Source organism: Bombyx mandarina, chromosome 11 (assembly GCF_030267445.1).
Source record: "Bombyx mandarina strain Sakado chromosome 11, ASM3026744v2".
In the NCBI taxonomy this organism is placed as follows: Eukaryota; Metazoa; Arthropoda; class Insecta; order Lepidoptera; family Bombycidae; genus Bombyx; species Bombyx mandarina.
Window position 1 is genome coordinate 12,506,527 of NC_143218.1, and position 27,995 is coordinate 12,534,521.

At 37.1% G+C, this 27,995-nt stretch overlaps 5 protein-coding genes across 5 annotated transcripts; 4 read left to right on the forward strand and 1 right to left on the reverse strand.

Moving 5' to 3' along the window:
- Window positions 1–5,061: 5,061 nt before the first annotated feature.
- On the forward strand, window positions 5,062–5,930 carry CPH20 (cuticular protein hypothetical 20). The gene is made up of 2 exons (XM_028183189.2): window positions 5,062–5,129; window positions 5,227–5,930. The coding sequence occupies exons 1-2, from the start codon at window positions 5,106–5,108 to the stop codon at window positions 5,830–5,832; spliced, it is 630 nt and encodes a 209-aa protein (XP_028038990.2). The 5' UTR covers window positions 5,062–5,105; the 3' UTR covers window positions 5,833–5,930.
- Window positions 5,931–7,141: 1,211 nt separating this feature from the next.
- Window positions 7,142–7,903, reverse strand: CPH19 (cuticular protein hypothetical 19). The gene is made up of 2 exons (XM_028183191.2): window positions 7,810–7,903; window positions 7,142–7,716 (listed from the first exon to the last, which is right to left on the reverse strand). Exons 1-2 carry the CDS (start codon window positions 7,825–7,827, stop codon window positions 7,243–7,245), a joined length of 492 nt encoding a protein of 163 aa, XP_028038992.2. The 5' UTR covers window positions 7,828–7,903; the 3' UTR covers window positions 7,142–7,242.
- Window positions 7,904–8,628: 725 nt separating this feature from the next.
- Window positions 8,629–9,272, forward strand: CPH18 (cuticular protein hypothetical 18). Its single transcript, XM_028183197.2, has 2 exons — window positions 8,629–8,780; window positions 8,864–9,272. Exons 1-2 carry the CDS (start codon window positions 8,691–8,693, stop codon window positions 9,149–9,151), a joined length of 378 nt encoding a protein of 125 aa, XP_028038998.2. The 5' UTR covers window positions 8,629–8,690; the 3' UTR covers window positions 9,152–9,272.
- Window positions 9,273–15,931: 6,659 nt separating this feature from the next.
- CPH17 (cuticular protein hypothetical 17) lies at window positions 15,932–22,998 on the forward strand. The gene is made up of 3 exons (XM_028183198.2): window positions 15,932–16,047; window positions 22,151–22,327; window positions 22,701–22,998. Exons 1-3 carry the CDS (start codon window positions 16,036–16,038, stop codon window positions 22,812–22,814), a joined length of 303 nt encoding a protein of 100 aa, XP_028038999.2. The 5' UTR covers window positions 15,932–16,035; the 3' UTR covers window positions 22,815–22,998.
- Window positions 22,999–27,091: 4,093 nt separating this feature from the next.
- Window positions 27,092–27,985, forward strand: CPH16 (cuticular protein hypothetical 16). Its single transcript, XM_089730977.1, has one exon. It carries the CDS (start codon window positions 27,150–27,152, stop codon window positions 27,891–27,893), a length of 744 nt encoding a protein of 247 aa, XP_089587103.1. The 5' UTR covers window positions 27,092–27,149; the 3' UTR covers window positions 27,894–27,985.
- The last annotated feature ends 10 nt before the right edge of the window (window positions 27,986–27,995 follow it).

Consider the following 27,995-nt stretch of genomic DNA (forward strand, 5'->3'; position numbering starts at 1 on the left):
AAAATGTTTTTAGTAACTTGAAGTTTTGATTTATTTAATGCTTGGTCGGGTAAACCAGCTCACAGGCTACCAGACGTGAAGTTATTACTGGAGCACATAGACATCAATAACGGAAATGTCGGCGCCCACCTTGCGACAAAAGTTCTGTCTTAGTTCGGTACTAAAACGGTTGTCCCAGCCGTCAAACCTGAACGTATTAGGGTTTGGCGGCAGAAATAGGCAGGATAGTGACACTTAACCATGAGAGCTCACAAGACACTGTACTACTAGCCCTACGACCTAAAATGCGCAACGACAAAGTTAAACGATGAAACAATGTTAATTCCTCAATATTCTCTAATGTAGTCTTTTTTTGTAAGAAAACATTGTTTTTCTTCTACTACACAAAACATTTATAATTTCAGTATGCATCAGTTTGTACTGTTACGCGCTGGGGTTCGGGATAAATAAATGTTCCATCAAAGTACAACTTAAAACTGTATTTATCACTGCGGTGTGCGGGGTTCGCGGGATATAATAAAATGCACGTCTTAATTGCCCAACGCTATATTTCTGACTGCCTTACTACTAACTTACACACTACACCACCGGGGTTATTTTTATATATATCTATAAATCACACACTGTAGTTTAATTTTATATTATATATAAGGTTTCGTTCGATTTTTATGGATAATGTCACATTTTCCATTGATATAAATCTTTACATTAGTTCCTAAATCTTCTATCACTGAATATGGTCCTTTGTATAATTCTGTTAATTTATTTCCTGTTTCATTCTTAATTAAGACTAAGTCATCTTTATTATAACTAACACTGTTAACATTTTTATCGTAATTATATTTCCTATTTAACTTATTATCTAACAATTGTTGTTTGGCATCTCTTTGCGACACCTGTAATCTATATCTTAATTCTACCATATAATTATCTGGATTATATAGTGGATCCACTGTATCTCTTAAATTACTAGGGATGTTACATTGTTTTCCGAACACTAATTCGAAAGGTGTATATTTTGTAGATGTGTGTACAGACGTATTATAGGCAAAACACCAATACTGGAGCCAGTGACTCCATGTTTCTGGCTGTCCATCGCACTGTATTCTCAAGAAGGCGGCAAGGTGTTTATGCATATTTTCCAAACTACCTATAGATTGGTGATGATAAGCGGTCGAGTGTAACTTAGTTATGTGTAACAATTTACATACCTCTTCCATCGTTTTTGAAGTAAACTCCGCTCCTCGATCAGTAGTTATGACCTTAGGCATTCCATAACGAAGTATAAAATTATTTACAAAAACCTTAGCCACACTTACCGTGTCTTTACGTTGTAGCGGGAACGCTTCGATGTATTTCGTAAGTTCGCATTGAATTGTGAGAATGTAATTGTATCCTTCGACGTCAGTGTCCATGGGTCCGACAATATCGAGATAAATTTTTTCGAATGCGGTATTGGCTGTTGTTGTGATAATCATTGGTTCCTTAATGTTTTTAGAGTATTTCATTTTCTGACATGTACTACACTTTCTAACATACTCTTTAACGCTATTCTCTAGACCTGGCCAGTAATATTTTCGTTTTATATTATTAACCATACGACGGACACCCGCGTGTCCACTCGTTGGCAGCAAATGAAAATCATTTAATATGATAGTCTTTTCATCTTTGTCGACAATTCTTCTAACATTCTTTAATATGTTTATTCGTGGTCCGGACCACATTTCTCTACTTTGTATTTCATTCAATAATTTCTTTATAAATATCGCGTCACTTTCTGTTTTTATTAAACATATTTCTTTTACATTTATTTCATTACAAAAATCACTTAACATATCAGCAAATTCGTCTCACGAGATCTGCTGCTTATAATTAAGGTTTATGTATATTATATAATTACTTGGTACGTACGCAAAACATTCTTTTTCTTTCGTTATTTTTTTATTCATTCTAAGTTTGTCTAATTCTTTTCCTTCAATAAATCTCATTTCAACGAAATCGCTAGGAATTCTAAATATTTCTCCTATCCTTGGTTGATCAGGCCTTGGAATTTGAGATGAAATATTTGGAGCCCTAGTTTTTTCACTGACACTACCTGTACTACTAACTTCCTTTTCCTGTTCTTCTAACTTTTTCTTTTGTGCTCTTGTGAGAACTAAAATTGACTCGTTAAAATTCAGATCAGTCAAATCAGAAGATTCCAGGTTCGAATCCTGGCAGGGTCGCCATGCGGTGTGCGGGGTTCGCGGGATATAATAAAATGCACGTCTTAATTGCCCAACGCTATATTTCTGACTGCCTTACTACTAACTTACACACTACATCACTTACAACACTTAAAACACTCAACAAACACTTTAAAATTCTCAATTCACTTCTTCCGCTTCGCTTCAGGTGATCCGTTCGCTGTTTCGCTTCGAGTGATTCCGATTACTAACTGATTGGTGCCATCACTGCAACGCTTTTACAGTCGATACGACATCCCTAGAATTATCGAGAATATTCCACAAAAGTCGATTATTTTGTGTTTCCGCTATCTGACAATAGACGACGTTTTACCTCTCGAGCGTTCTAGATGCTTCGATATTCGTTCGGCTATTTGGCGACAGATGGCGTTACTCTTACCGGCGTAGCAGTACTTTGATATAAGCATTTTAAAATATTAAGCTAATTCAAAATGATCGACTATTGCCTTCATAAAATCGTTTAAACTTTGTGCCCAGTTATCGATTGCAGCAGGTATTTCTTCAAAATGCGCCACTGCCAATTTTATTTCATGTTCTAGGAACTCCAATTCATCAAAGCGCTTAGAAGATGTCTTATCATCAAAAAGGAACCATAAACTTACAATCAAACAGCGACTTCGCTTTAATCCATTTTTTTTATTATCGCTTAAATAACAACTAGTGCATCTCTTATGAGGTAAAAGTCCTAAGTCATATTTTAAAATGGGCGATGAGTCTGGCTACTATATACACTTAATTGATAAACACTTTGTTTTCGAACAGGATTCTTTAATTGTTTTCTTCTCTACTATCTTGGCCATTCAGCACGAAAACTATGTGGACCGTCAGTCTTTTACTGACACAGATAGTCTCATTATATTGATAAGACGTCCGGTGCATTCGTGTTGAGCGATGCACCGGTGTTCGAATCTCAGGCGGGTACCAATTTTTCTAATGAAATACGTACTCACAAATGTTCATGATTGACTTCCACGGTGAAGGAACAGCATCGTGTAATAAAAATAAAACCCGCAAATTTTTATTTGCGTTATTACTGGTGGTAGGACGTCTTGTGCGTCCGCGCGGGTAGGTACCACCCCTCTACCTATTTCTGCCGTGAAGCAATAATGCGTTTCGGTTTGAAGGAAGAGGCAGCTGACGTAACTATACTGAGACCTTAGGGCTGATATCTCAAGGTGAGTGGCACATTTATGTTGTAGATGTTTATGGGCTCCAGTAACCACTTAACACTAGGTTGGCTGTGAGCTCGTCCACCCATCTAAGCAATAAAAAAATATAAAAAAAATATCAATTCAATCATATCATTTCAATGTAAAAAAATGTGAAAATCATTAAGAGCAATAATAAAAGATATTTAGTAAAATATTGGAAGATATTAGACAACATTTTTCGACTGATAGCACTCCGCCCATGTGCTGCTGCCTTCGCTGTTGAAGTAATTTGTTCGCGATCCAAACGTTTACTGCATACGTAATTTAATCGTGACGTCCCCAAGTAATTACGAGTCGATTCAAATACGGTTATATTATAGTAATAATAGAATGAGGACATCCTTCATGCATGAACTGATTTGAGTCATGTATTTAGGTCATTTACATAATACGATCAAAGTAAAATAACTAATTTGATATTTACCCTGGATCATGTTTTCGAATACGTAGATGTCTGATGTAATGATTCTATAATAAAAATAAATCCATTTATCCTTTACACTCTTTCAAGAAACCTAGATTGCTATAAATAATAGCAAAAAATTTATACGACCAAAGAATACACCAAATGTAATGTCTGCGTAAAAATTACGATTATTTACCTCCTTAAGTCTGCTTTCTTTGAAAATGTAATAGATCAGATATATTTCTGATATATGTTAAATTTAAATACAGAAAAATTGGCAATGAAAGTGAAATAGGTAATCAAAACAATTGCAAATCGATGTTGAAACTTTGGTTACCTGGTTATGACAACATTTAATAACAACGCATATGGACGTGCGTAACCATAATATTTTGATGAAAATCATGTATTACCAAAGGCCCTGAACAAGTTACTTGTAGTTTATTTTACTTCAAGGATATGCGAATTTCGCGACTTGGCCGTAGACATAAAAATGGCTTTGATTGAAAGCGCCTTGAAACGAAACTTGATTAGTTTTAACTTGTATGGCTATTGGATTATGTAGAAAGCGTCATGTGGATAATTTTCGCGGCCTTGGCGTTTGATTTCGAATTAGGAAATGATCCCTCTGTTAGGTAACTAAGATTATATAATATGTTCTTTAGCTGTGGATTTTACTTGTTTTAATTAATGTATAGTAAAGGCTCAATAAGGACCACTATTTTTGGTCCCTACAAAAATAACTATATCAATTTTTATTGTAACAGTTTTAGGACCAGACTCGTGATAGTTTTGGTTTTTCAAGTGCTTAGCTACAATTCCAGGCAACTTAGATATAAATAGTAAATATCATGTTTATTTTACTAAGAAATAGGTGTTTAAACAAATTTAAATTTAGTCATAATGTAGAAAAACTTTTTAAATAATATTTAAAGAAAAAAACTAAATTTATTTGAATTCTAGGAAGGCTGGACCACCACTGCAAACACTTTTGAATTTTTTAATTGATACTTATATTGTATAATACTTCTATGAACGGGTAGTCGTATGACAAATTCGGCAATCGGCAGCGTCCGTGTTGACAGCTAATTTAGCATGCGCATGTCCTGCCGAAGGAAAGTGAAACTAAGTACGACTTACATAGACGTAATGCTTGCAACAGTATGAACTATATAACCTGTGTGACACACTGATCCTTACACTTCGACTTTGATAACCGACTAATCGAGTCGCAAAAAATAAATGACAATGACTGTACTAAGACTAGTAAGTTTCCTGAATTTAACGGTATTGCAAATTTTTGTTACTAATTTCTCGTCGCTTAAGGATAACACATAATTATTTGACGTAAATTAATTTTCAGATCGTTTCCACCATCCTCATCATAGAGGGTTGTAAAGCAAGCGGCATAGGACACATAGTGCCGGCAGTCAGATCGTACCCTATTGTACGATATGCACCATTCTACAATTTTCCTGGAGCGCGTTCTATTCATGCAGTAGCACCTGCTGTAGCTCCGGCGCCATTTGTTCCAGCACCATTGCCAGCTCCGCTATTTCCAGCGCCATTGCCGGCTCCTGTATTACCAGCCCCATTACCGGCCCGTCTGTTACCTGCTCCTGTATTCCCCGCACCAACCTTACCTGCAGGAATTCCAGCGCCAATTTTCCCTGCTCCTGCACCAGCTTTGGCTCCAGCTTATGCTCCAGCTCCATTTTATAACTCCTTATTACCTAAATTCGCACCCGCAGTAGCTGCCTTACCCGCTCCTGTTTTTACTAGAACATTACCAGCACTACCCGCAGTGCCATTTGCGCCTATTGTGAGACCTGTGGCATTGCCAGCTCCTGCTGTACCCGCCCCTCTCTTTGCACCAGCTCCTGCTCCCATAGCAGTAGCAAAGGCACTTCCATATGGATTCCACCAGTATGCCCATTTAGCGCCTGTTATAAAACAAGCGTGGAAATGATTTAGTATTATAAAAAATTAGTCAATCATTGTTATAGTAGTTGTTAAATGTGTGTTAGTGTTAAGATTATTTTATACATTTTGTAAATAAAATACAATAATTTAGAGGCTATGTATTATTTAAATCACAATACATGCTTACGAAATGAATCCACCAAATTAATAACTGCAAAACCAAATTGAAAGCCCAAAATTTTATACTATATTTCTAACACAGAGGATATAATATAAAGCAGATGTTCCTAACACTCACCTCAACTTGCAAATGATCATAACCGTTCGTGAATGAACAATACTTGACGAACTGTGGATTACTGTAATTTATAATAGTAATTGTTACTTAGTTGGCAAAACTGATTTTCTGCTATGTCTCTAAATTCTAAATTCTTGTTAATGCGATACGCGTGTAAACTTCAATATGAGTAGAATAACAAAGATACACCTTTAAGGTACAACAGTTTAAAAGAAGTAGCTTTACAGAAAAACATTTAGCGTAAAGAAAAAGTTGATTAACGATGAAACGCTAAAGACCCAATTTTGGAGAAATTTTGGTAATATTTTAGGTCTCTGAGTGTGGCCGTTATTCTGTATATAACTTTAAGTTTCATTTACAGTGAGAGGACACGCAGAAGCAAATAGCATAGGGCCCTGATTGAAACGATTTTACGTCAAATTTTGTTGACACTAATTTGTGTTATTTGTTTGTGTTGTGGTACTCTAAAAATTTGTAAGAGTTGGTCACTTGGGTAAACTGTTAGGAACGGACGTTCAGCAACGGACATCTTCAGATCTGATATTATATCCCACACAAGTTAATGTTAAACAAGTTAATGTTAAGTTAAAGTTAAGTTAATGAACACAAGATGAACTCATATTCATTTTTCATTCAACAAAAGTAACAAATTAACCATAATCCAATGTGAAAAACATATTTTGTAATTTATGTGCATTGAATTAAACCAGTGAATGAGTGAGTTAAATCTACTAGAAAGTTCGACCTCACATCTCTAGCTCTATGTTTTGGTGCTTAGATTATTGAAAAGGATGACTGCTTCGCAGCTGAAATATGGAGCATGATGGTGCTTGCCTATCTGTGCTCACACCAGGAACTACGTAAATTATGAAAGTTATCATATGAACTTTGTAGTGATCGATGATACACGACATCGGTATTTGTTCTTCGTGGATTTCGTTCGTAAATAGCTATTAAAAACGCATTTCCGCAGAAAATTTTATATCTGCCACCGGAATTTGAACATCGACACAGTTGTATTTCCTAATATGAGAAAAGCAATTAAAAGGGTAATACATACATTTGAACAAAACTTTATTTCATCAACAATACAAACTTTATCAACTAATAAGTCTTTGTTTTAAGTCTTTGTAGAAAGGCCTTGTGTTCTTTTTCAATCTATCGAACAAACGCTGGTGCAAATCCATACGGGGAACGTACTAGAGGTGCTGGACCATATGGGTAGCCGGCAGCGTATGCAGCAGGAGCAGGGAGGGTGTAGGGAGCCGCTGGCAGGATTGGAGCAGCACCAGCATAGTATGGCGAAGCAGCATAGGATGCCGCTACTGGAGCAGCAAGAGGTGCCGCACCTACTGGAGCAGCAAAAGGTGCAGCGTAGGGTGCAGCTATAGGAGCAGCAAATGGAGTTGCAACAGGGGCTACGGCAGGAGCAAAGGCCGGTGCTGCTATCAAAGGACTCAATGCCCTGCTGGCGATGTTAACTTGTGCAGCGTATGGAGGAATGTTCTGAGGTATAGCCTGAGCGTATCCCACGTGGGCTGGAGCAACCAGAGGAGCAGCGGCTACTGCTGGAACAGCTGCGACTGCACTCGATTCTGCTCCAATTATAAAGGCAGCAGCGATGAGTACGATCTGAAAAAACACAAAATATTGTATCACTAATAATGGCTGCAATTATAAAACCTTTTACAAACAAAAATTTACGATTCGTGTTAATTAACTTACAGATTTGAGAGAGAACATCTTGCTTGATTTGGCAGTGGACCTTTCTAAACGAAAAGAGGATGTATTGTGTGGCACCCGAAGAAAAATTTCGCCTTTTATACCTTGTTTATTGTGATTCAAATGTCGTTCGACAAAATACACTTTGACGTATTGCGGTCGTGCATTTCGGATTCTCAAAGGCGCGCGAGGTGAAATGGATCAGATTGGGAAATTTTTTTCGTGGCAGTAATCGAAATCATTTCGGCATCCACTAATTATGCAGAGTGCATTTCAAACAACCACGACAACATTTTGTACAAACAATGAAAATTTTGATTCTGGGGAATTAAAATCTTTATCGTTCTAACCGAAATGTGTTCATTATAAGCGTAATCATAATACCAAGCTAAAACTCATAATGAAATAGTTTACTGAAAGCTACGATCAACTTGATGGTGGAAGCTCTTTTTCCAAATTCAGTCAGTAATATTTCAATACTTAAGAACCCGGGTTAGTTTAGACAAATATAATTTCTCAAGTAATTTCTTATATAAAACCAGCCATCGTAATCAGAAATACATTAAAAATAGATAAAATTCAACACAGAAATAAACGTTATTTATTATGTTAGAATAACAATTAGATTCATATTGTTTTACGTAAGGATTATTTTGAATCTAATATTACAATAGCGTTGTAACGTCCAGCCGCTTTTCTTTTTGTATCTATGTTACATAATGTGCTGTGAAATTAGTGTGCACCAAGTCTAAATTAGAATGCTTCGTTCGTCTGTCGAGTCTAGGTCAAAAACTTCGGTGCCAACTACGGCATCCTGTGCATTACTCGGAATCGTGTATGCGTTGCGTTGCCCAACGAATCGGCAGTCAGTATAAAACGTGACGATGCCCGGAGGACGACACAGTCCATTTGACACTACCAACAACTCACTTGTAAGCAGTCACATAACAAGCACAATGCTCGCCAAATTTGTTGTAAGTTAGATTTTTGATTACAATACGAAGAATTTCGATCACGGATGCCTAGATTTGTTGTTACAGGATATTTTAATTTACAGATCATTCTAACTCTTGCCGTCGCTGCCGCCAACGCGAGTGCACCTGCTGCACTGGTCGCCCCAGCAGTAGCTCCTGCTGCGTATGTAGCGCCGTACGCCAGTTCCTACTCAGCCCACGCGGTTAACCATGCCGTTGCTACACCAGTCATAGCTCCAGCTCCTTATGTAGCAGCCCCTGCGGCTTCAGTGTTGGCTTCAGCTCCATATGTGGCCGCACCTGCTGCTCCTTTAGTCGCCCCAGCGTCTCCTTTCTTCGGCAGATACGTTTCTTCCCCTTACATCTTCTAAACAAATTTGGTGATAACATTAAATAGTGACTTGCTCAGATTATCAGGAGTTTTGGTATAAACATTTTTATATTGTGTTATTTTCATGAAAAGTTGAACCGTCATTAAATAATTTAATGCGATTTTGTCTTGTTTTATTTTATTTTATTTTATTTTGTAGAACCTCTTAACGTTACAATGAATAAATTCGATATTCCGATAAATTGATAAAATTTTATTAAGATATTAAAAATTATTTCATTCATTTCATTCTTATACTATATCTAACTTCCTAATTCCTAAACCCCAATTCGCATTTAAATTCCACTGGTGTCAAAGGTACCATAGGTCAGTCTATCAATCCCTATTGCTTTAATTATTTTTGTAATTCCAAACCCCCAAACAAGCACTGGTGGTGAGTAAATTTCAAAGCCAGCACGGGTGAGTACCTTCACTGTACTCATTTCTACCACGAAGCAATACTGTGTTCTAATTTGAAGAGTAGATAGGATAGCTGATGTAGTAATGCAAATTTCAATTCAAGCTATGAATTCAGCCCAACTCCAAGGGTACCAGGATGAATATACATACATACATCCAGAAAGTCAAAAATATTTTACCCAATTTTTTCAATTATATTTGATTATGAAATTATATTTAGCATTCTTATCACATGTAACACATCGAGACTCCTGTTGAAACTCGAATGTACTTTTAGAGCAACTTTACATATTTTTATGGTGACAGTAAACGCTTTGAATAGGTCCAGTCTAATGGTGTTCTTTAGTAATAAAATGTAAACGGTGCAAGGTTGTGACACAGATTTGCGGTAAGTATAATGAAATTGTAGACAGGTCTAGGTCGGATAATGTTAAGTTGACATACATAGCTCGTAAGAAAAACATCTTTACTCATTGTTATAGAGTGCATTTTAATTTGACGTGGTTCTAAACAATGCCTGCGTTTTGTGTACAAATTTAAGCGGCACTTTCTTAAACGTGAAATATTTAAAGATGAGTTCGTCTGTAAATACGAATTATTTATATGTATGCGCAGCACATCTGCATTTCCAACTAAATATCCGTCGAAAATAAAAAGATTAAGCGACGTATACAGTTACCAGAAACCCATAGACAAACACCTTGAAAACCGGCACTTATCTTAAGATACGAAATGGTACTGGTGGTAGGACCTCTTATGAGTCCGCACGGGTGGGTACCACCACCCTGCCTGTTTCTGCCGTGAAGCAGTAATTCGTTTCGGTTTGGAGGGTGGGGCAGCCGTTGTAACTATACTGAGACCTTAGAACTTATATCTCAAGGTGGATGGCGCATTTACGTTGTAGATGCATATCGGCTCCAGTAACCACATAACACCAGGTGGACTGTGAGCTCGTCCACCCATCTAAACAATAAAAAAAATATGGAAGTTTCCGTGGCATTTGTACAAAAACTACCCTACCTATGACTGTTGCATGGGAGGTTTAGGCATGGCAAAACGGATTGTGGAACCCACCCATGCAAGCTTGCAATCTGATGTAGCACAAATTCTTTGATCGGCACTGAAATGAAATGAGAAATGAAGGAAAAGAGATAATTTTACCACCGCCCCGCCTATTTCTGCTGTGAAGCAGTAATGCGTTTCGGTTTGGAGGGTGGGGCAGCTGTTGTAACTATACTGAGACCTTAGAACTTATATCTCAAGATGCGTGGCGCATTAACGTTGTAGATGTCTCCACTAACCACTTAACATCAGGTGGGCTGTGAGCTCGTCCACCCACCTAAGCAATAAAAAAAATAATTAATAAGATTTTAACCCAGTGTCTCACGGTTTTTTTATTGCTTAGATGGGTGAAGGAGCTCACAGCCCATCTGGTGTTAAGTGGTTGCTGGAGCCCATAGACATCTACGACGTAAACGCGCCACCTACCTTGAGATATAAGTTCTAAGGTCTCAGTATAGTTACAACGCCCCACCCTTCAAACCGAAACGCATTAATGCTACACGTCAAAAATAGGCAGGGTGGTGATACCTACCCGCGTGGACTCACAAAAAGTTCTACTACCAGTAATTACGCAAATTATAATTTTGCGGGTTTGATTTTTATTACACGATGTTATTCCTTCACCGTGGAAGTCAATCGTGAACATTTGTCGAGTACGTATTTCATTAGAAAAATTGGTACCCGCCTGAGATTCGAACACAATTCGATACAAAATTAACTCACAAATCTTTCTTTTAATCAAACAAATCAAAGTACTATTTATAGGACCATTACAGACCGGACTTGTGCTACGAGTATATGATTTATCTAATAGTTATACTAGCTAGTTATCTGGTAGTCTAGATCTCGTAATTAACTGTCTCTGTACCTATACGAAATGATAACGAGTCCGTTCATTATGCGAGGCACAACAGTGTCATTGAAAACGCCCAGACAAGCTTCACGTCAACCTTAATATGTACAAACGACTGATTTTCGTGTACAAATAAATGAGTACTAGAGGTCCCGCAGTAGTCGAAATTCGACTATAATTAATTGGAATTGTGAGTTTGTACACTATTATGATTATATTTTTATACTTCTATAATCACAAATTTCGCCATAGCTACACTATAAAAAAATATTAATAAAGACAAACAATATTTAAATCTATTCTCAATTTGACAACAGACGTCAAGAACAAAAGTTTGACAATAAATAGTATGCATGCGTGTGCGCGTCAAATACATGGTATGTAGTGTGTGTAATGTTTTATTTATTGATTTAATGTATCTTTTATGCATTATTTAAAAAAAAACATTAGCATTGTGCACTTCTTCTCTATATTCTCTATATGTGTGGAAAATTTCATACTCCTCCGTCCTCGACATTTTCGTGAAAAGGGATACAAAGTTTTTGCTTCACGTATTAATATATAGATGAAACAGCTGGCGAGTAATAATTCAGTCGATGATATTAGCAACAAACAAATTTGATCCGGGAACAACTTTTTGCACGATTTATGCAAATTTATTCAAATGCACGATATGTAAGAATAACGAATATAGCTACAACACTTTCGTAAATTAAACGGAGGTTTCAATAAAAAATGGTTCCTTAACGCCGTTTTTATCGTGACGCATAATGTTGTATATAGTAGCAATTTTTATAGTTTGCAAAAACCAAAATTGACATTTTGAAATCATAAACTAGCAACGATTAATTTAAAAAATACAAAATTAGACTCGTATATATATATCACACCACCCACCTTCAGATAAGTTCTAAGGTCTCAGTATAGTTACAACGCCCCACCCTTCAAACCGAAACGCATTAATGCTACACGTCAAAAATAGGCAGGGTGGTGATACCTACCCGCGTGGACTCACAAGAAGTTCTACCACCAGTAATTACGCAAATTATAATTTTGCGGGTTTGATTTTTATTACACGATGTTGTTCCTTCACCGTGGAAGTCAATCGTGAACATTTGTTGCGTACGTATTTCATTAGAAAACATTAGTACCCGCCTGTGGGATTCGACGCCTTATCCTTTAGGCCACGACGATTTCAAGGTCCTTTGTCGACGCCTTTTTCATCGACCCATATACGAGGTGTTATTCGTCACAATCGAATACAATAGAACATAAATTAATGTCAAGAGATGAGCGGTACCATGGTATCTTGTCTTAAGGTCAACTAGATTGGCTTTGAGCCCGCGAGCAGAATTCATCCATACTATCTGGAATTACTGCGTTCATCCGCAGTTTCTTTCCGAAAATCTTCTTTGGCACGTATTGTTTAGTTTTAGAGTCCGTTTTCGTCGCGATTCCGATCCGCTAGTAGATCCATTCGCGAAGCAGCTGCCCTTGAGTTGCTAGGTCTCTTTTGGAGGCACTCGTGCAGCTGTTAGCAAATCCCCCCCCCTCCTGGCTGAGCTGTTCCTCGCCCACCTACCCTGGTGAAACTGAAGAGGCCTCCGGGCCACCAGTAATCCCTCAAACATAAAAAAACCGCTTTCCAGTGTTTCGAGTTGTCCCCCTGCATTGCTGGTATTCATGAGCGATGATGACTACTTACTAGCACGTGAACGGTGGACCGTACGAAGGAAAAAGTATTCTCTCACAAACTTCGAATTATTACAATTCAATTTGAAAAAAAATATTTTCAATGAAAGAATACAGTTTAGTCATAAAGTATTAACCTTATTTAATTTTCTAGAACACACTAGTAGCATTGAAATAGATATAATTGTAACCGGTTGTAGTCGACCAAATTTCTTAGTGACTATAGTACGGTTATCCACATAATCATTATGATTCAAATTGGGAGAAAAAATATATATTCGCGATAGTCGGTAAATTCACAAAAAGTCACTTTTTAAATATTAAAAGTGGTACTTAAAATTCAATCACATCAGTTACAGCAAAAAGTAAATTAAAATTCACAATATCTATCTCTAACTATGCTTGGTTTTAATGTCTCGAATTTATTTAAATTATTCAAATTACTTACATGATTACTAACTCACTTAAGCATTGTATTTTTTGCAGTCGTAAGAATATTAGATCAAATACGTTACTTAAGTTAATTGCTTTAAAATACCAATAAAATATAAACTGGTCTTTAAAAATATTTGTATGTAGTATAGTTTTACTGATCGCAGTACTTCTTGCACCGTACCATAAAATTAAAAGATTTAAAACGATATAATTCAAATGGCAATGATGTAATTGTAAATAACATTTGCTTCATAACGTTATTGTACTACATTTAACCTATCTAACATTAGTTCCTGGCTATCTCGCCTACGCGTATTTAGCAAGAACAAGCCGAATGTCCAAAATGTACTTTCGTAAGATTTCGTTGCTAATACATTTATTATTCCAGACGGTACTTAGCTGTTATTGCGGTTTCTAGGCAACGAAAACCGGTGACGGCTGTCTCGCCAGGACGAAAACTGTATCCGTTTTGTTGTCACTCCTCTTAAAATTTGCTGTTAAATATCAATAATTTTATTGATGGCCCACTATTAGCTCACAAATTTAGAACCATAACTCAACCTAATTCTGCCACAAAGAAATGACACCTTTCGCTCCACAAGCAGATTATTATTATTTTTCCACAGAAGGAAATCGCCGGATCCCCACCCGCACGGCAGGTGGGGTATGTGGGGGTCGGACCTCACTAAAAACTCCTACCGCTCACAGCCGGCGCCCTACCCCGGACCGAGCGGGAACCCAGTCGGAGCTATTGAAACGGCGGGACAGGGTTTACGCAGAGCATATTACATCCATCCCGCCATCCCGCCGTCCCCCAGACGCCGGACCGGCGGCCGTCAACGACACGACCGCCGGCTCCCTCGGTTCCACAAGCAGATAAGCTGTTTTTGTAAATTCAATACTAAAACTTGAACTTTTGTCTGAAGTTGGATGACGCATACACATCGCGGTGTCTATAGGATCCGAAACCGCTTAAGATCAGATAGGCCGTGAGCAGGTCTACCCCATTTTTATTAGCCTAGAATGGCCTAGATGGACAAACAAGTTCACTGCTCACTTGCTGTTAATTGGTAATTGGAACTTCGAAGCGAAAAGCATGACGGTATAAAGCATAAGTAGGATGATGAGCGTGGGCTCATATACGATTCCTTTTCTATACTAATACATAAATCTACAGTGGTTTTCACGGATGTTCTATTATAACTACTGAACCATGCATCCGATTGACTTGAAACTTGGTATCCATGTAGAAAATACATGTACTTAATGGATATACTAATATTTATATGTGTGTTGGACTCCCTACACCAGTTGCGGGGACGTTAATGAGAATCTTTGTGGGGGTGAGAAATAATAATCTTAGCTTTAAACGGCCAGCGAAGCGGACGGGTACGGCTAGTATATTTATATATTTGTTTAGAAATTTTTATATCTGACAGTTGGAATTGGAATACTCGACGCAGTGCCTCGATACAAATATACCAAATGTCATTTCCTTGTGGGCAGCGTCTGTATACTATCTTATACTAAACAAAATTTTAATAAGTAACACTAACAAGGAACTACTGCCCATTGTACATAATGTATGTTACTAAATGTCGTCTATCGTTTATACACGATGCCCTTTTTTGTACGTACAATGTACATATTTATTTAAGTCTGCTTCCTACTCTTATTACGAATACATTAATAACAGCAATGATATTAATTATAAAATTTGTAACGTCATGTTTTTCCTTGATATTTTACAAGCTAATTTGATACTGAATGATGCTGAATACGTTTAATGCCTCGGAAATCTATCATGCCAATTTGTGTGAAAAACTAGTATGACATTTTCTTTTATGCATTACTGTCACTACTATTATAAACTCGGCAATTTTTTTTTTTTTTTTAAATTACTTTCGGCTTATTTCGTTGAACTAATGGTATTTAGTAGTGCGATAATAAACTATCTTTTTGTTAGTTTTTTTTTTTTGTTTTTTTGGCTATATTTTTTTTATTAGCTTTCAAGATCAATTAACGCGCCCAAGATATATTGTGATACAAAAATTGATTGTCTGTATTACATTGTCAATAACACATCCGTGAAGATCTTATTCTATAGTTGTTTTACAGTAAATTTTAGAATTAAATTAATTAATTTATTAATTATTCATTAATTTATTAATTAGAATTAAATGAATTAATTAAATTTTAGTTAGAAATAAGTATTTGAAAATTATCCATCTAATTTTGTGTCCAACAGTACAGCCCACATACTGAGACCTATTACTAATGACCTAGGCTTGACTAGGTCCGAGATACAGATTTGGTCCACCATGTGTCTCAGCACTATATAAGGCTAGATTAACAAGCCCTTAGCACATTCGTTCACAGATCTCTCTTGAAACCTACGAGTCAACTCTGACCCGCCTACCAACATGTATAAGCTGGTGAGTTGAAGTATCGCATTTCAACTTTATTCATACGAACCAAACTAATATACATTTCGATTTGCAATATTTGTGTGGCCAGTATCAACCAAATATATATCACTTGGAGTACTCTGAAAATTTTATATAGTTTAGAGCACTTTGATAAATATACTTAATCTAAATCCTGAATTGGGACGTACATATCTTTCTCACTCTGTTTTTTTTAATGCAGATTATATTTAGGGTATGTATACTTGCAAAGCGCCTTTCGAGGAATCCATGAAAATCACCACAAAATCATAAGTTATCGAACTTTTTCACATTAATATAATATAATATATAAATTAAAAATTAAAGTAATGTTAATAACGTCGATGCTTAAAAGTTTATTTAAAACCAAAGTTTATCATTGGAAGATTTCGCCTTCAAAAAAAAAAAAATTGCGCTCCGCGACCTATTTTTATAACTGCTCATCTACATTATTGAAAGATAAATATCAAACGCACTGTGACTCGTTCGGAACTAGACTTGTCCCTGTATTTACTATTCTGTTAGTGACATCATAAAAAAAACCTGCTAATTTCCATCTATATAATGTAGTTGTGAGTTGCACTGCGTATATCATATTTTATCTATATTTGTTATGTACAATGAAATAAAAATAAATCAATTTGATGGGTACTTTTGCTTACGACGTAAACAAATCAAATATCAACCACATTTCAAATAATTATACTGCCTTATTATTAAGATAATTTCGCTACTTACAAGGCAATTCAATGGCTTGTAAACAAATCTATATTTAAAGAAGGTACGTAATGAATCACTGCGAACATTTTAGGGTTCCATAACCAAATGATATTAATCGAGCCCTTATTTTCTTTAATTCTGTCGGTCTGTCCGCTTATCTTTCATTTATTCGCATACTAAGTGCATTATATAGGTTTAAATGCTACATAGATCCTGTCTATGAAATTTGTATCAGTTTTCAAAGAGTTTCACGTAGCTAAAAGATTAAAAATCCACTGTGTTTGAGTCTACGAGGTGTCTTCAAGGCTTTTTTTACTGCAATCAACAGCTATCATTAACTAGATGCTATTTTTTTTCAATGTTTGCTATAGATCATTACGGCCTACAGAGAAATGTCAGGGAAACAGCCACGCCTATCTGTAGACTAATTATTAAACAGGGAAGAAAATGATTTAAAAAAAGATGTGGTGTCGTGGGACACCAGGTAGGAACGAAGTTCCTTTGGCTAATGTAGAATCGACACTATTTGCAAAAAAAAATCGTGCTCAATTTTATGTAGGTTTTCTTGATTTTTCTCTTAAATTTTGCTGATTAGTTTTTATTTAAGTACAGGAAAATATTTAGGAAATTCAGTATTTTAGGAAATAATAAATTACGTAAAATAAAAAAAAAATCGTAATTCAAATTATCAATTAAAATAACAAAATATGTGTCTTTATTTTTGTTTGACAACATAAAATTACATAGAAATAGAAATAATTACGAAATAGAGAGAGAAGGGATGAAAGAACGAAAAGAAAGAAGGAGAAAGAGAAAGGTATTATACATTACTCGCTTGTGTATACGACTGTCGCACCTGCGCACGTCTCATTTAACGGTTTTATTCCACGGACTTTTTCTTACGGTTTTACTATCACATTTTTTTCAGTTCGGTCGCGCAGCAAAATCCCTATCTCCTCCAAGCCTGCCGTAAGGAACTTCGTTCCAAGAATGCTATTGAATGTTCAAGCAAAAGATTTTTGTAACTAAGCAAACTACGTTCTCTGTTATAAATTTTAGCGTTAACTTTTAACACTGAACGTTTATGTCGTATACGGAACCCTTTATTGAACGTAGCCAAAACGCTCGTAGCCATTTTTTTAGATTCAGTTACATTTTTTTTGTTTTGCGATTGACATTCTCCTTTGTGGCAACGACCCTTCGAGGTTGGGCACTAGTTACCATCCGGTATACGATAAGTTACGCTTTTTTATTGCTCACTGTTAAGCGCTCGCTGTTTTGTTAACGACAAAAAATGAATAACGCGCGCAAAACGAATAAAATTAATGCATAAAGAAACCCGAAACTTAACCAGTGGAACTTATACTGTAGTAGTATATCTAGTCACTGTACTTTTACCGGTGGTAGAGCATTTTGTGAGTTTCGATTTGAAGGGTGGGGCAGCCGTTGTAATGTCAAAACTGAGACTTAGAACTCATGTTTCAAGGAGGATGACGGCTTTAACTTGGTTGATAGTGTCATGCAATTACCGGGTTCCAGTGACCACTCAAAAACAGGTGGGCCGTGAGCAATAAAAAAGATAATATTGAGATGATACAAGTGCGAATCTAACCTCCTCACGCTACTATGGCAGGATCTCCATCAAACGCCCAGCAGTGGCAGTAAGGTAAAAGGTGATAGGTAGCGCCTGTTTTTCGCGAGAAAACTTATTACGTTCCGATTTTGGAGAACGCGATACGCGTCTTAGTTTTAATGTATCCATCATGTGAATTAAAAAAATTACTGAAGTTGTTCTTACGGCCTAATAAGTAAAAGACGCAACTATGTAAGTCTTCAAATGCTGAAGTAGACTTTCCTTGGACTAATATATTTAAATACTTTATATTTTCACGAACTTTTTACACGTTCAATTCTAGGTGCATCGTCGTGTAATAAAGATACACATCTACATAGTTTTCGGGTAAATAACTTATAGTATTCTAAGCCCTTATTAATAGGAAATACGAACACACGGGCTGTTCAAGCCGCGACGGAATCTCTATTTAAAACAAATATTCATAAAAATTAAAATTTTATGAGTTTAGTTTTTATTCCTTTCACGAGAAAGTCATTTGTGAATGTGTCTTCAAGTACTTTTTTTTTTATTGCTTAGATGTGTGGACGAGCTCACAGTCCACCTGGTGATAAGTGGTTACTGGAGCCCATAGACATCTACAACGTAAATGCGCCACACACCTTGAGATATAGTTCTAAGGTCTCAGTATAGTCACAACGGCTGTCCCACCCTTCAAACCGAAACGCATTACTGCTTCACGGCAGAAATAGGCGGGGCGGTGGTACCTACCCGTGCGGACTCACAAGAGGTCCTACCACCAGTAATTACGCAAATTATAATTTTGCGGGTTTGATTTTTATTGCACGATGTTATTCCTTCACCGTGGAAGTCAATCATGAACATTTGTCAAGTACGTATTTCATTAGAAAAATTGGTACCCGCCTGCGGGATTCGAACACCGGTGCATCGCTCGATACGAATTCACCGAACATCTTACCCTTTAGGCCAGAACGCTTACTTAGAGTCACTATACTGTCAATTTGCTGATCCGAGGCAGTTATAAATTCTGCTTTGAAACTGGAACAGCCTTTATACAAAAGCTAAGATACCTCGATTTCATACTTCAAGGTTTGGAACAATATGTCCATAAATACGCTGTCATGCCTATGGGCATCGGTAACTGTTTAATAATAGGGGATCATAGGTTAGCGTATCGCTTTCAAAAAAAAGTAAGTAAACACTAAAAAAAACAATGTAAATTGTTTATTATCATTTAAAAATAACTAAGAATCTTGTTACTATTGCTGTTTACAAGTTCACAATACCTGACCATTTCTCGTAAGTTTATTTATTACGAAGATTACAAGCAATTTCGCCTTTAAACTGTTGGAATAAAGTTTAGTATCGCTATACGATCTACATTCTACAATATCAGTGGGTTGAGCCATTGAAAGATTTATATTTGTATAAGTCATAAAATACAATGTTGAGAGTTTTATTATAGGGTTGTTTTTAACATTTACTATTTTAAAAATACGTATTTTTTTATTTTTTTTTATTTTTACAGTCACGCCACGTTAACTGGTCCCGTGATAAGTTCGTAAAGAACTTGTGTTACAGGTACCAGATAACGAAAATAAATATAATATTTTTAATATACACATACACATATTTAATATACATCCATAACCCTGGAAAAGAAATTTATATTTATCATACAAATATCTTCCCTTGGCGGGATTCGAACCCGCGACCCCCTTGTGTAGTGACCATGTCATTCACCACTACACCAGACGGCCGTTGTGTCAAGCTCTCGTCTCTATTCTCTCTCGTCTCAGTTTCATTATTTGAAGTACGATATAAAGTATATTTATACTGGTGGTAGGACGTTTTATGAGCCAGCACAGGTAGGTACCACCACCCTGTCTAACTCTGTACTGTAAAACGCGTACTTTAAAAAAAACTGAGATTTAGAACTCATGTCTCAAGGTGGACGGCTGCATTTGCGTTGTTGATGTCTATGAGCTCCGATGACCACTTATCACCAGGTGGGCCATGAGCTGCTCCACTCATATAACCAATTAAAAAAAACTTTGACATTTCCGATATTAAGGATCGTACAACAATTTTATATACATAATCGACGCTTGAAAGGCAAACATGACTAAGCGACAATCACTGCTTTGTACATAAATGAAAGGCAATAACCATAATCGATGCGCAAAAAAAATTTATTTCTAGGTCTATTAAAATCATTTCAATCCTACAGCTACAAGCCAGATTCTACAACAACTAGATTCGTTAAAATAAAATTTGTTTTCAGGTATTTCAACTTTAAATTAGTCTATTGTAAAGTTCACGCATTGTCGCTTAGTCACGTTTGCCTTTCAAGCGTCGAATTATTCATACTTCCACTGTCCCTATGTGTGCTGTTAGGCGGACCCTAAACTCATATTCTCAAATACAGCACTAAATAAATATATTTACAACTAGTCGCACTTTAATACTAAGACCGGTCTTTCAGAAACTGCGTTGGTGTTAAGTACTTGACATAGATTTTAAATGGAGCGCAGATACCCTAACGATTTGCGATTTGCTTATTATAGTAAGTTCCCTACAGCAAAAAGGCGAATATACTTTATTGAAAAATATCTTTCACACGGATTCGTCTGTAATTATTTTGTCTTTTTCTTAGGATCTCGATCTTTAGACATTAATTGTTACTAGTATTCGCTGAACGATCGAAATTCGACCTTAATCACTTATGCCTGAACATTCAAATGAATTTTAGGTACTTATTACATTTTAAATTGCACTAAAGCCCCTCAATTGCTACTAAACGAACCACCAAAAAAAATTGTTTGAAAAGGATAATTTTGTGTATATACAATGACATATTTGTTTTGTCTTCGTCTATTTTTATATACATAATAAAGCGAACGTTAATCTATATTGTTATGTAATAATGTGAGATTTGTTCTATGACAATTATTAATTCAATTATCTTTGAAATTTAATTAATTTTAATTTTATTCGCGGTAAAGACAATTTTATACAGGTTCATGTTCTATTAATTACAGTATTTAAATTCGTCGATATTTTATTCATAACCTTATAATAATGTGAATACTACTTATTTTCTCTTGTATATATACACTGTCTATACTACATTCATATACAATGAAGTGAAGTAGTAAAATACTTTTTTTGTAACTATTTTAAAACATGCTAAATTATGCTACATTAAAAATATGCCAAAGTAGAGAAGTAGAATCCCCCAGTGAAGGTAAAGGGGCGACCTGAGAGGGTTGAGGCCGCGCGGCGAGCTAGTAGCACTCTACCGCGCTTCTAAGGAGAAATAAAAGGCAATCGGTTGGCATTGCATCGCATCCCGACCTGATAGGCTGGTTCTCGTCCAGCAGGGTATTCCGGGACACCAGCGGCACCGTCTAGGTGGCCTAACGGGCTAAGGTACTGAGACGACCAACGTTTCAGAACCTTCGTTCTTCGACTCGAAATCTCCATCGGCCGCGCGTCCTTGGGGTGAGCTGCGCCGTCTGGTTGTAGTGTTGACCGCGGTAGCTCCCTTACTTCATCGGGGTTCTGACCACGTAGGGGATCGGACGCTTGGGCGAAGAGTACAGGGGAGTCGTTTAGTCGGTAGGGTCCTAAAACATCCTTGGGCCCGCGGTTCGCGATCGGGGACCAATCCTACATACCCCGCGAGCCTACGCCAACCCGTACACAAAAAAAAAAGTAGAATATAGATAACTAAAATTGACTCGTATTGATTATGATCATCATAATATTTTTAAGGTTGTATTCGCCGCTTTCCTGGCCGTCGCCTCGGCAGCTCCAGGACCATATGGTGTACCTATTGCAGCGCCCATCGCCGCACCTTGGGGCCATGGTATCGTCAGCGCCCCACTGGTGAGCACTGGAGTAGTAAAAACTGCTGTGCCGGTCGCCACTTCATATGCAAACACCGTTAGGGTAAGACGTAACACATTTATTAACGACACAGATTGTTTAATAACAAGTGAAATAAACATATATTATTATTAAAAAAAAAACAAATGTAATTTATAGCTAAGATAAAAAAGTACAGGATACTACTATCAGCTAGCTACGTCTAATTACTGTATTTTTTGGTTTTTGTCTAATAATATTGTATTCTTTTGGTTCTCATGAAAATCATCATACTATAATATTTCCAATTAGATATGCTGTAATGTAAAGTGCAATAAGACATATGTATTTATAAACTTTCAAATGGAAACACACGACTGCATCGTGGCAGGGTAGGCGGGATCTTTGTACCAATGCACTGTGATTTCAACGTGCCCTATCATTCTTTTATTAACAGATCGCATCCCCCGCTGTGGTAGCTGCTCACGCACCGATTGTTGCCGCACACGCTCCCATCGTGGCTGCACACGCTCCCATCGTTGCTGCACCCGCCTATGCCCACGGCTGGTAAACCAGTAACAACCTAAACAACAACCAAACTTGTTGTAAAACGCATCAAACCAAGAAAGTGCAACAGCTCACTTACTATTTATTTAAGCTTAAGAAAATTGGGAATGTCATATTGGAAAAACTTAGCTTGTAACAAGTTAGATTGTTGTGCCATTGTGTTTGTGTAATAAAACATACTTCGATAATTATGTTTTATTTTCTTGTTTAGTTGACTTTATTTTCTTTACTCAACATACATACCATAGAAAACTATAACCCATAAAAACGCAATAGATTGTTTTTAAATGATTATCATTCGTTTTTTGTCTATATTTAATCGCCAGTATATAGTTTTGTAGATGCAAAAACTCTGACCACATTCTACACATCATTCATTATCATTATCCTGCCCTTCTCCCAGTCACCTGGGGTCGGCGCAACATGTTTTCTCCTTCCATACTCTTCTATCATATACCATTTCTTCGCTCACTCCCCTCTTACCCATATCGTCTTTCACACAATCCATCCATTTCTTCTTAGGTCTACCTCTTCCTCTATATCCTTCCACATTCATAGTTAACACTCTCTTACCAATCTCATTTTCATTTCGTCTTACACATGTCCATACCATCCCAAATGATCATGATCACATTCTTCACGTCAAGTCAAATTAACTTTTTTAATGTCAAACGTTTATTTAAGCAAATTACAATCACACGCACTATCTACTGCCCTCTAATACATAGAACATAACCCTCTACAAAATCACTACATAGTATAAAACAAAGTCGCTTTCTCTGTCCCTATATCTGTCCCCATGTATGCTTAAATCTTTAAAACTACGCAACGGATTTTGATGCGGTTTAATAGATAGAGTGATTGAAGAGGAAGGTTATATGTACCTAGTCAGGTCATAAGTATTGTCACACAGTAAAAACTTTTCTTTTAGAATGCTGGCCACAAAAAAGTTTATTAAATTCCAATTTCGAATTGTTCATGAAAATAAAAATGTATACTTTTAGAATTTTACTCATTTTTAAATATGGAGTGGACGCTTAAAGAAGACCGTGTTGCAGTTATTGCGTTGCATCGTTACGGTTACGCGCTAATCCAAAATTTTAACATACTGAAAAATTTGAATATAACCAAAAGATTTGTTTATCGTACCATCAAACGATACAATGAAGACTCTAGTGTAGATGACCGGTCAAGAAGTGGTCGCCCTCGGTCTGTTAGGACTCCAGCAGTGATAAAAGCTGTGAAGGCGCGAATTCAAAGAAATCCCAAACGTGAGCAGAAACTGTTGGCCCTTCACATGGGGTTAAGCAGAGCCACGGTGAAAAGGGTGTTAAATGAAGACTTAGGGCTTCGGGCATATCGAAGAAAAACAGGACATCGTTTGAATGCTTGTCTAATGGACCTGAGACTGAAGAGATGCCGCGCTTTGTTGAAGCGGTACGCGGGAAAAAAATATCGGGAAATTCTTTTTTCGGATGAAAAAATTTTTACCGTAGAAGAGAGCTACAACAAACAAAATGATAAGGTGTACGCACACAGTAGTGAAGAAGCGAGTAACCGTATTCCGCGTATCCAACGAGGTCATTTTCCATCCTCGCTCATGGTATGGTTGGGAGTTTCTTATTGGGGCTTAACAGAGGTACATTTTGGTGAGAAAGGTGTAAAAACGAATGCAGTTGTGTATCAAAATACAGTCCTGACGAACCTTGTGGAACCTGTTTCTCATACCATGTTCAATAACAGGCACTGGGTATTCCAACAAGATTCGGCGCCATCTCATAGAGCGAAGAGCACACAAGACTGGCTGGCGGCGCGTGAAATCGACTTCATCCGGCACGAAGACTGGCCCTCCTCCAGTCCAGATTTGAATCCGTTAGATTACAAGATATGGCAACACTTGGAGGAAAAGGCGTGCTCAAAGCCTCATCCCAATTTGAAGTCACTCAAGACATCCTTGATTAAGGCAGCCGCCGATATTGACATGGACCTCGTTCGTGCTGCGATAGACGACTGGCCGCGCAGATTGAAGGCCTGTATTCAAAATCACGGAGGTCATTTTGAATAAACTTTAGTGTCATAAGAATCTATGTTTTGTTAAGTTCATTTTGGTATATGAATGGTTACATAATGAATATACTTGTTTCAATTATTTTACATTAAACATGTGAAAGAATTTATGACCTGACTAGGTATAATAACATCCATTAAATAGTGGAGATATCAATAATAAATTACAGTTTCCGAAGCGAAGCGAGGGCGGGTTGCTAGTTTTATATAAAGACACACATTTCTTAAAGTTATTTTTTGCTTTTTTTAATTCCTTAGAAGGGTGGAGATGCTCACCGGCTCACATAGTGTTAAGTGTATATATGTACCGGAGCTCATAGACATCCACCAAGTAAATTGGCGGTGTTTACGCCGCCCTGATACATGAGTTCTACGTTCTTAGTTTTTAGAATACAACGGCTGCCCACCCTTCAAACCGCAACGCAATACTGCTTCACGGTACAAATAGACACGGTGTTGGTACTTATCCGTGCGGACTCATAAGACTTTCTACGACCAGTAATTACACAAATAATTATTTTTCGGGTTTGATTTTTATTCACGATGTATGTAGCCTTAACTGTGGAAGTCAATCGTGAACATTTGCTAACTATGTATTTCATTAGAACAATTAGTACCTGCCTGCAGGATTCGAACGTCGTTGCAACGCTTATTACGAATGCACCGGGCGTCCTATCTTTTAGCTACGACAACTTAATTATGAAAATTTTGAAAATTTAACTTTAATAAAATTTTATCGGGTTGGTACCACCACCTTGCCTATTTCTGCCGTGAAGCAGTAATGCATTTCGGTTTGAAGGGCTGGGCAGCCGTTGTAACTATACTTGAGACCTTAGAACTTATATCTCAAGGTGGGTGGCGCATTTACGTTGTGGATGTCTATGGGCTCCAGTAACCACTTAACACCAGGTGGGCTGTGAGGTCGTCCACCCACCTAAGCAATAAAAAAAAAAAAAAACTTACGAAATTCGAGACGGTAACAATGCAATAATCATTATCAATATCATTACATTACACTTACGTCACGAAATTTCGTACAAAAAAGTTTTTTAAAAACTGACTAACATAAAAACGAATTCGTTTTTTTTAAATCATACATTTACTTGTTTATACCTGGTCCAAAGCACAAACTAGTCTATCCTAGCAAGTAAATCTCTTTCTTTGTGTTTTGGAATAATAAACGCGCTTTTGAAAGGTCAGTATTATGCCGAAGGTAAGAGGAACCAGTCTGGTTTTACTAAATCATACAATCACAAAGCTAGCTCCCTGCGATTAATATTTAATAATTGTTATGTTTAATACCAATGAAAAAAATATTCAATTATACAGTTTCTTCTTTATGAGATCATACGTAAGCAGAGTTCTCGTTAGTTTATTTACACAGATTTCTAAACTAATTAATTTTATTCCTAAATAATAATGATTTGATTTAGATAATTCAATTCACTAAAAGAGTCCAATCCGATTTTCAGTGATAGCTTCAACGATTAAATAAATGTTTGTTTTACTGAAACAAGTTGAAAAATGAAAAATATTCAATGTAATATTAAAAATATCATTTTAAATAGTTATCACAGAATATCAACGATACAGATGCATCGACCAAAGATAACATTATAATATGCATGTCGGTAACGGATCCAGGAACTTATCATTGAATGAAACAAGATCGTTTGAATTTCAGACCCTAAGCCCACTCGGGTGAGTGTTTCTTACCAACATACTCGTATTTCAACCACAACATCCATTCCAACCAGAAGGTATAGTGTACAAATAAAGTGACAATTTTAGTTCAAATGCTTAGTACGAGTATAGGTAATATAAAACAAATATTAGGTACTTTACTAGTATCAAGATCTAATTAAACTGGGTTGATCGTAGCACTTACTCCGTAAAAAACGAAACGACTTAATTCATTCATAACTAAATATGTATCTATAACCTCTAATCTTCAATACTCATAAAGATAATGAAAACAATAAGTGTTCTTGTTCAATTCTTCATCTTGTCATTCAATAAATTACGCTTGACAAGCGAAATTGATTTAACTGAACCAAAAATAGAATTGTTTTAATATTTTGTAACTTGAACAGATTTTGAATTTTTAAATCAGCGCATACTTAAACTCTTTTTTTTTTTCGACGACTAAGTACCCGTTGATCTTGACTTTCAGATGTGTTGCCGATGCGAACGTATAAATACATTCGAATGAACGAAGAAAGCATCAGTTTATTTTGTCTCCTCGTCATCAACTGAACTAACACAGACCACGATGAACTCGCTGGTGGTGTTATTATCTTTGGCAGCGTTAGCCGCCGCCAAGCCCTCAGGCCTTCTTACGGGTCCCGCAATCACCTACTCTGCCCCGCTGATCGCAGCTGTCCCGGCAGCCGTATCTCACCAATCTCGATTGGACATCAAATCATCTCCGGCCATCGTATCAACTGCAGCCGTAGCTCCGATCGCCGTCCGCACCGCCTTAGCTCAACCGACTGTCTTCGCTGCACCAGCAGCTGTCGTTGCCCCCGCAGCCGTCTCCAGCCAGTCGCGTCTTGACATCAAGTCTACTCCAGCCGTTACCAGTACGTTAGTTTCTGGTGCTCCTCTGGCGTACAGTGCAATCAGCGCCCCAATCACTACTGCTGCAATTACACCTCTTGCTGCAACGGCCATCGCACCTGCTCTTCTGAGTACATTTACACCTGCTATTGCGGCACCCTCTTTTGTTAAGACCGCTCAGCTAGTACCGGCCGCAATCGAAGCACCAGCAGTTCCTCTTGACACTCCAGAAGTTGTCGTTGCTCGTGCCGCTCACCTGGAAGCTAAAGCTCAGGCTCTCGCTGACGCTCATGTAGTCCACAAGCGTTCAGTTGTTGCTTCAGTGTACTCCACTTCTTTGGGTGCTCCAGTGGTATCGACATACTCAGCAGCTCCAGTTGTCTCCACCCACCTCACATACTCTGCTCCTATCGTCACTCCCCTTGTAACGAAGACATATGGAATTCATACTTGGTAAGCGGCACCGCTATATCGAGGAGCATTATTCTCCCTGGTTTCGTAGACATTCAAAAACATTATCCTGAATTGTAAATAAAATAAATGAAATTACGAACAGTTT

What these genes read in the sequence shown, in the direction of transcription:
- CPH17 (XM_028183198.2), top strand. An exon ending in CATATGCAAACACCGTTAGG is followed by an intron (nt 22,328 to 22,700) that starts GTAAGACGTAAC and finishes TTTTATTAACAG; the next exon opens with ATCGCATCCCCCGCTGTGGT.
- CPH18 (XM_028183197.2), top strand. Translation starts at nt 8,691, where the DNA reads ATGCCCGGAGGACGACACAGTCCATTTGACACTACCAACAACTCACTT. An exon ending in CAATGCTCGCCAAATTTGTT is followed by an intron (nt 8,781 to 8,863) that starts GTAAGTTAGATT and finishes TTTAATTTACAG; the next exon opens with ATCATTCTAACTCTTGCCGT.
- CPH16 (XM_089730977.1), top strand. Translation starts at nt 27,150, where the DNA reads ATGAACTCGCTGGTGGTGTTATTATCTTTGGCAGCGTTAGCCGCCGCC.
- CPH20 (XM_028183189.2), top strand. Translation starts at nt 5,106, where the DNA reads ATGACAATGACTGTACTAAGACTA. An exon ending in CAATGACTGTACTAAGACTA is followed by an intron (nt 5,130 to 5,226) that starts GTAAGTTTCCTG and finishes ATTAATTTTCAG; the next exon opens with ATCGTTTCCACCATCCTCAT.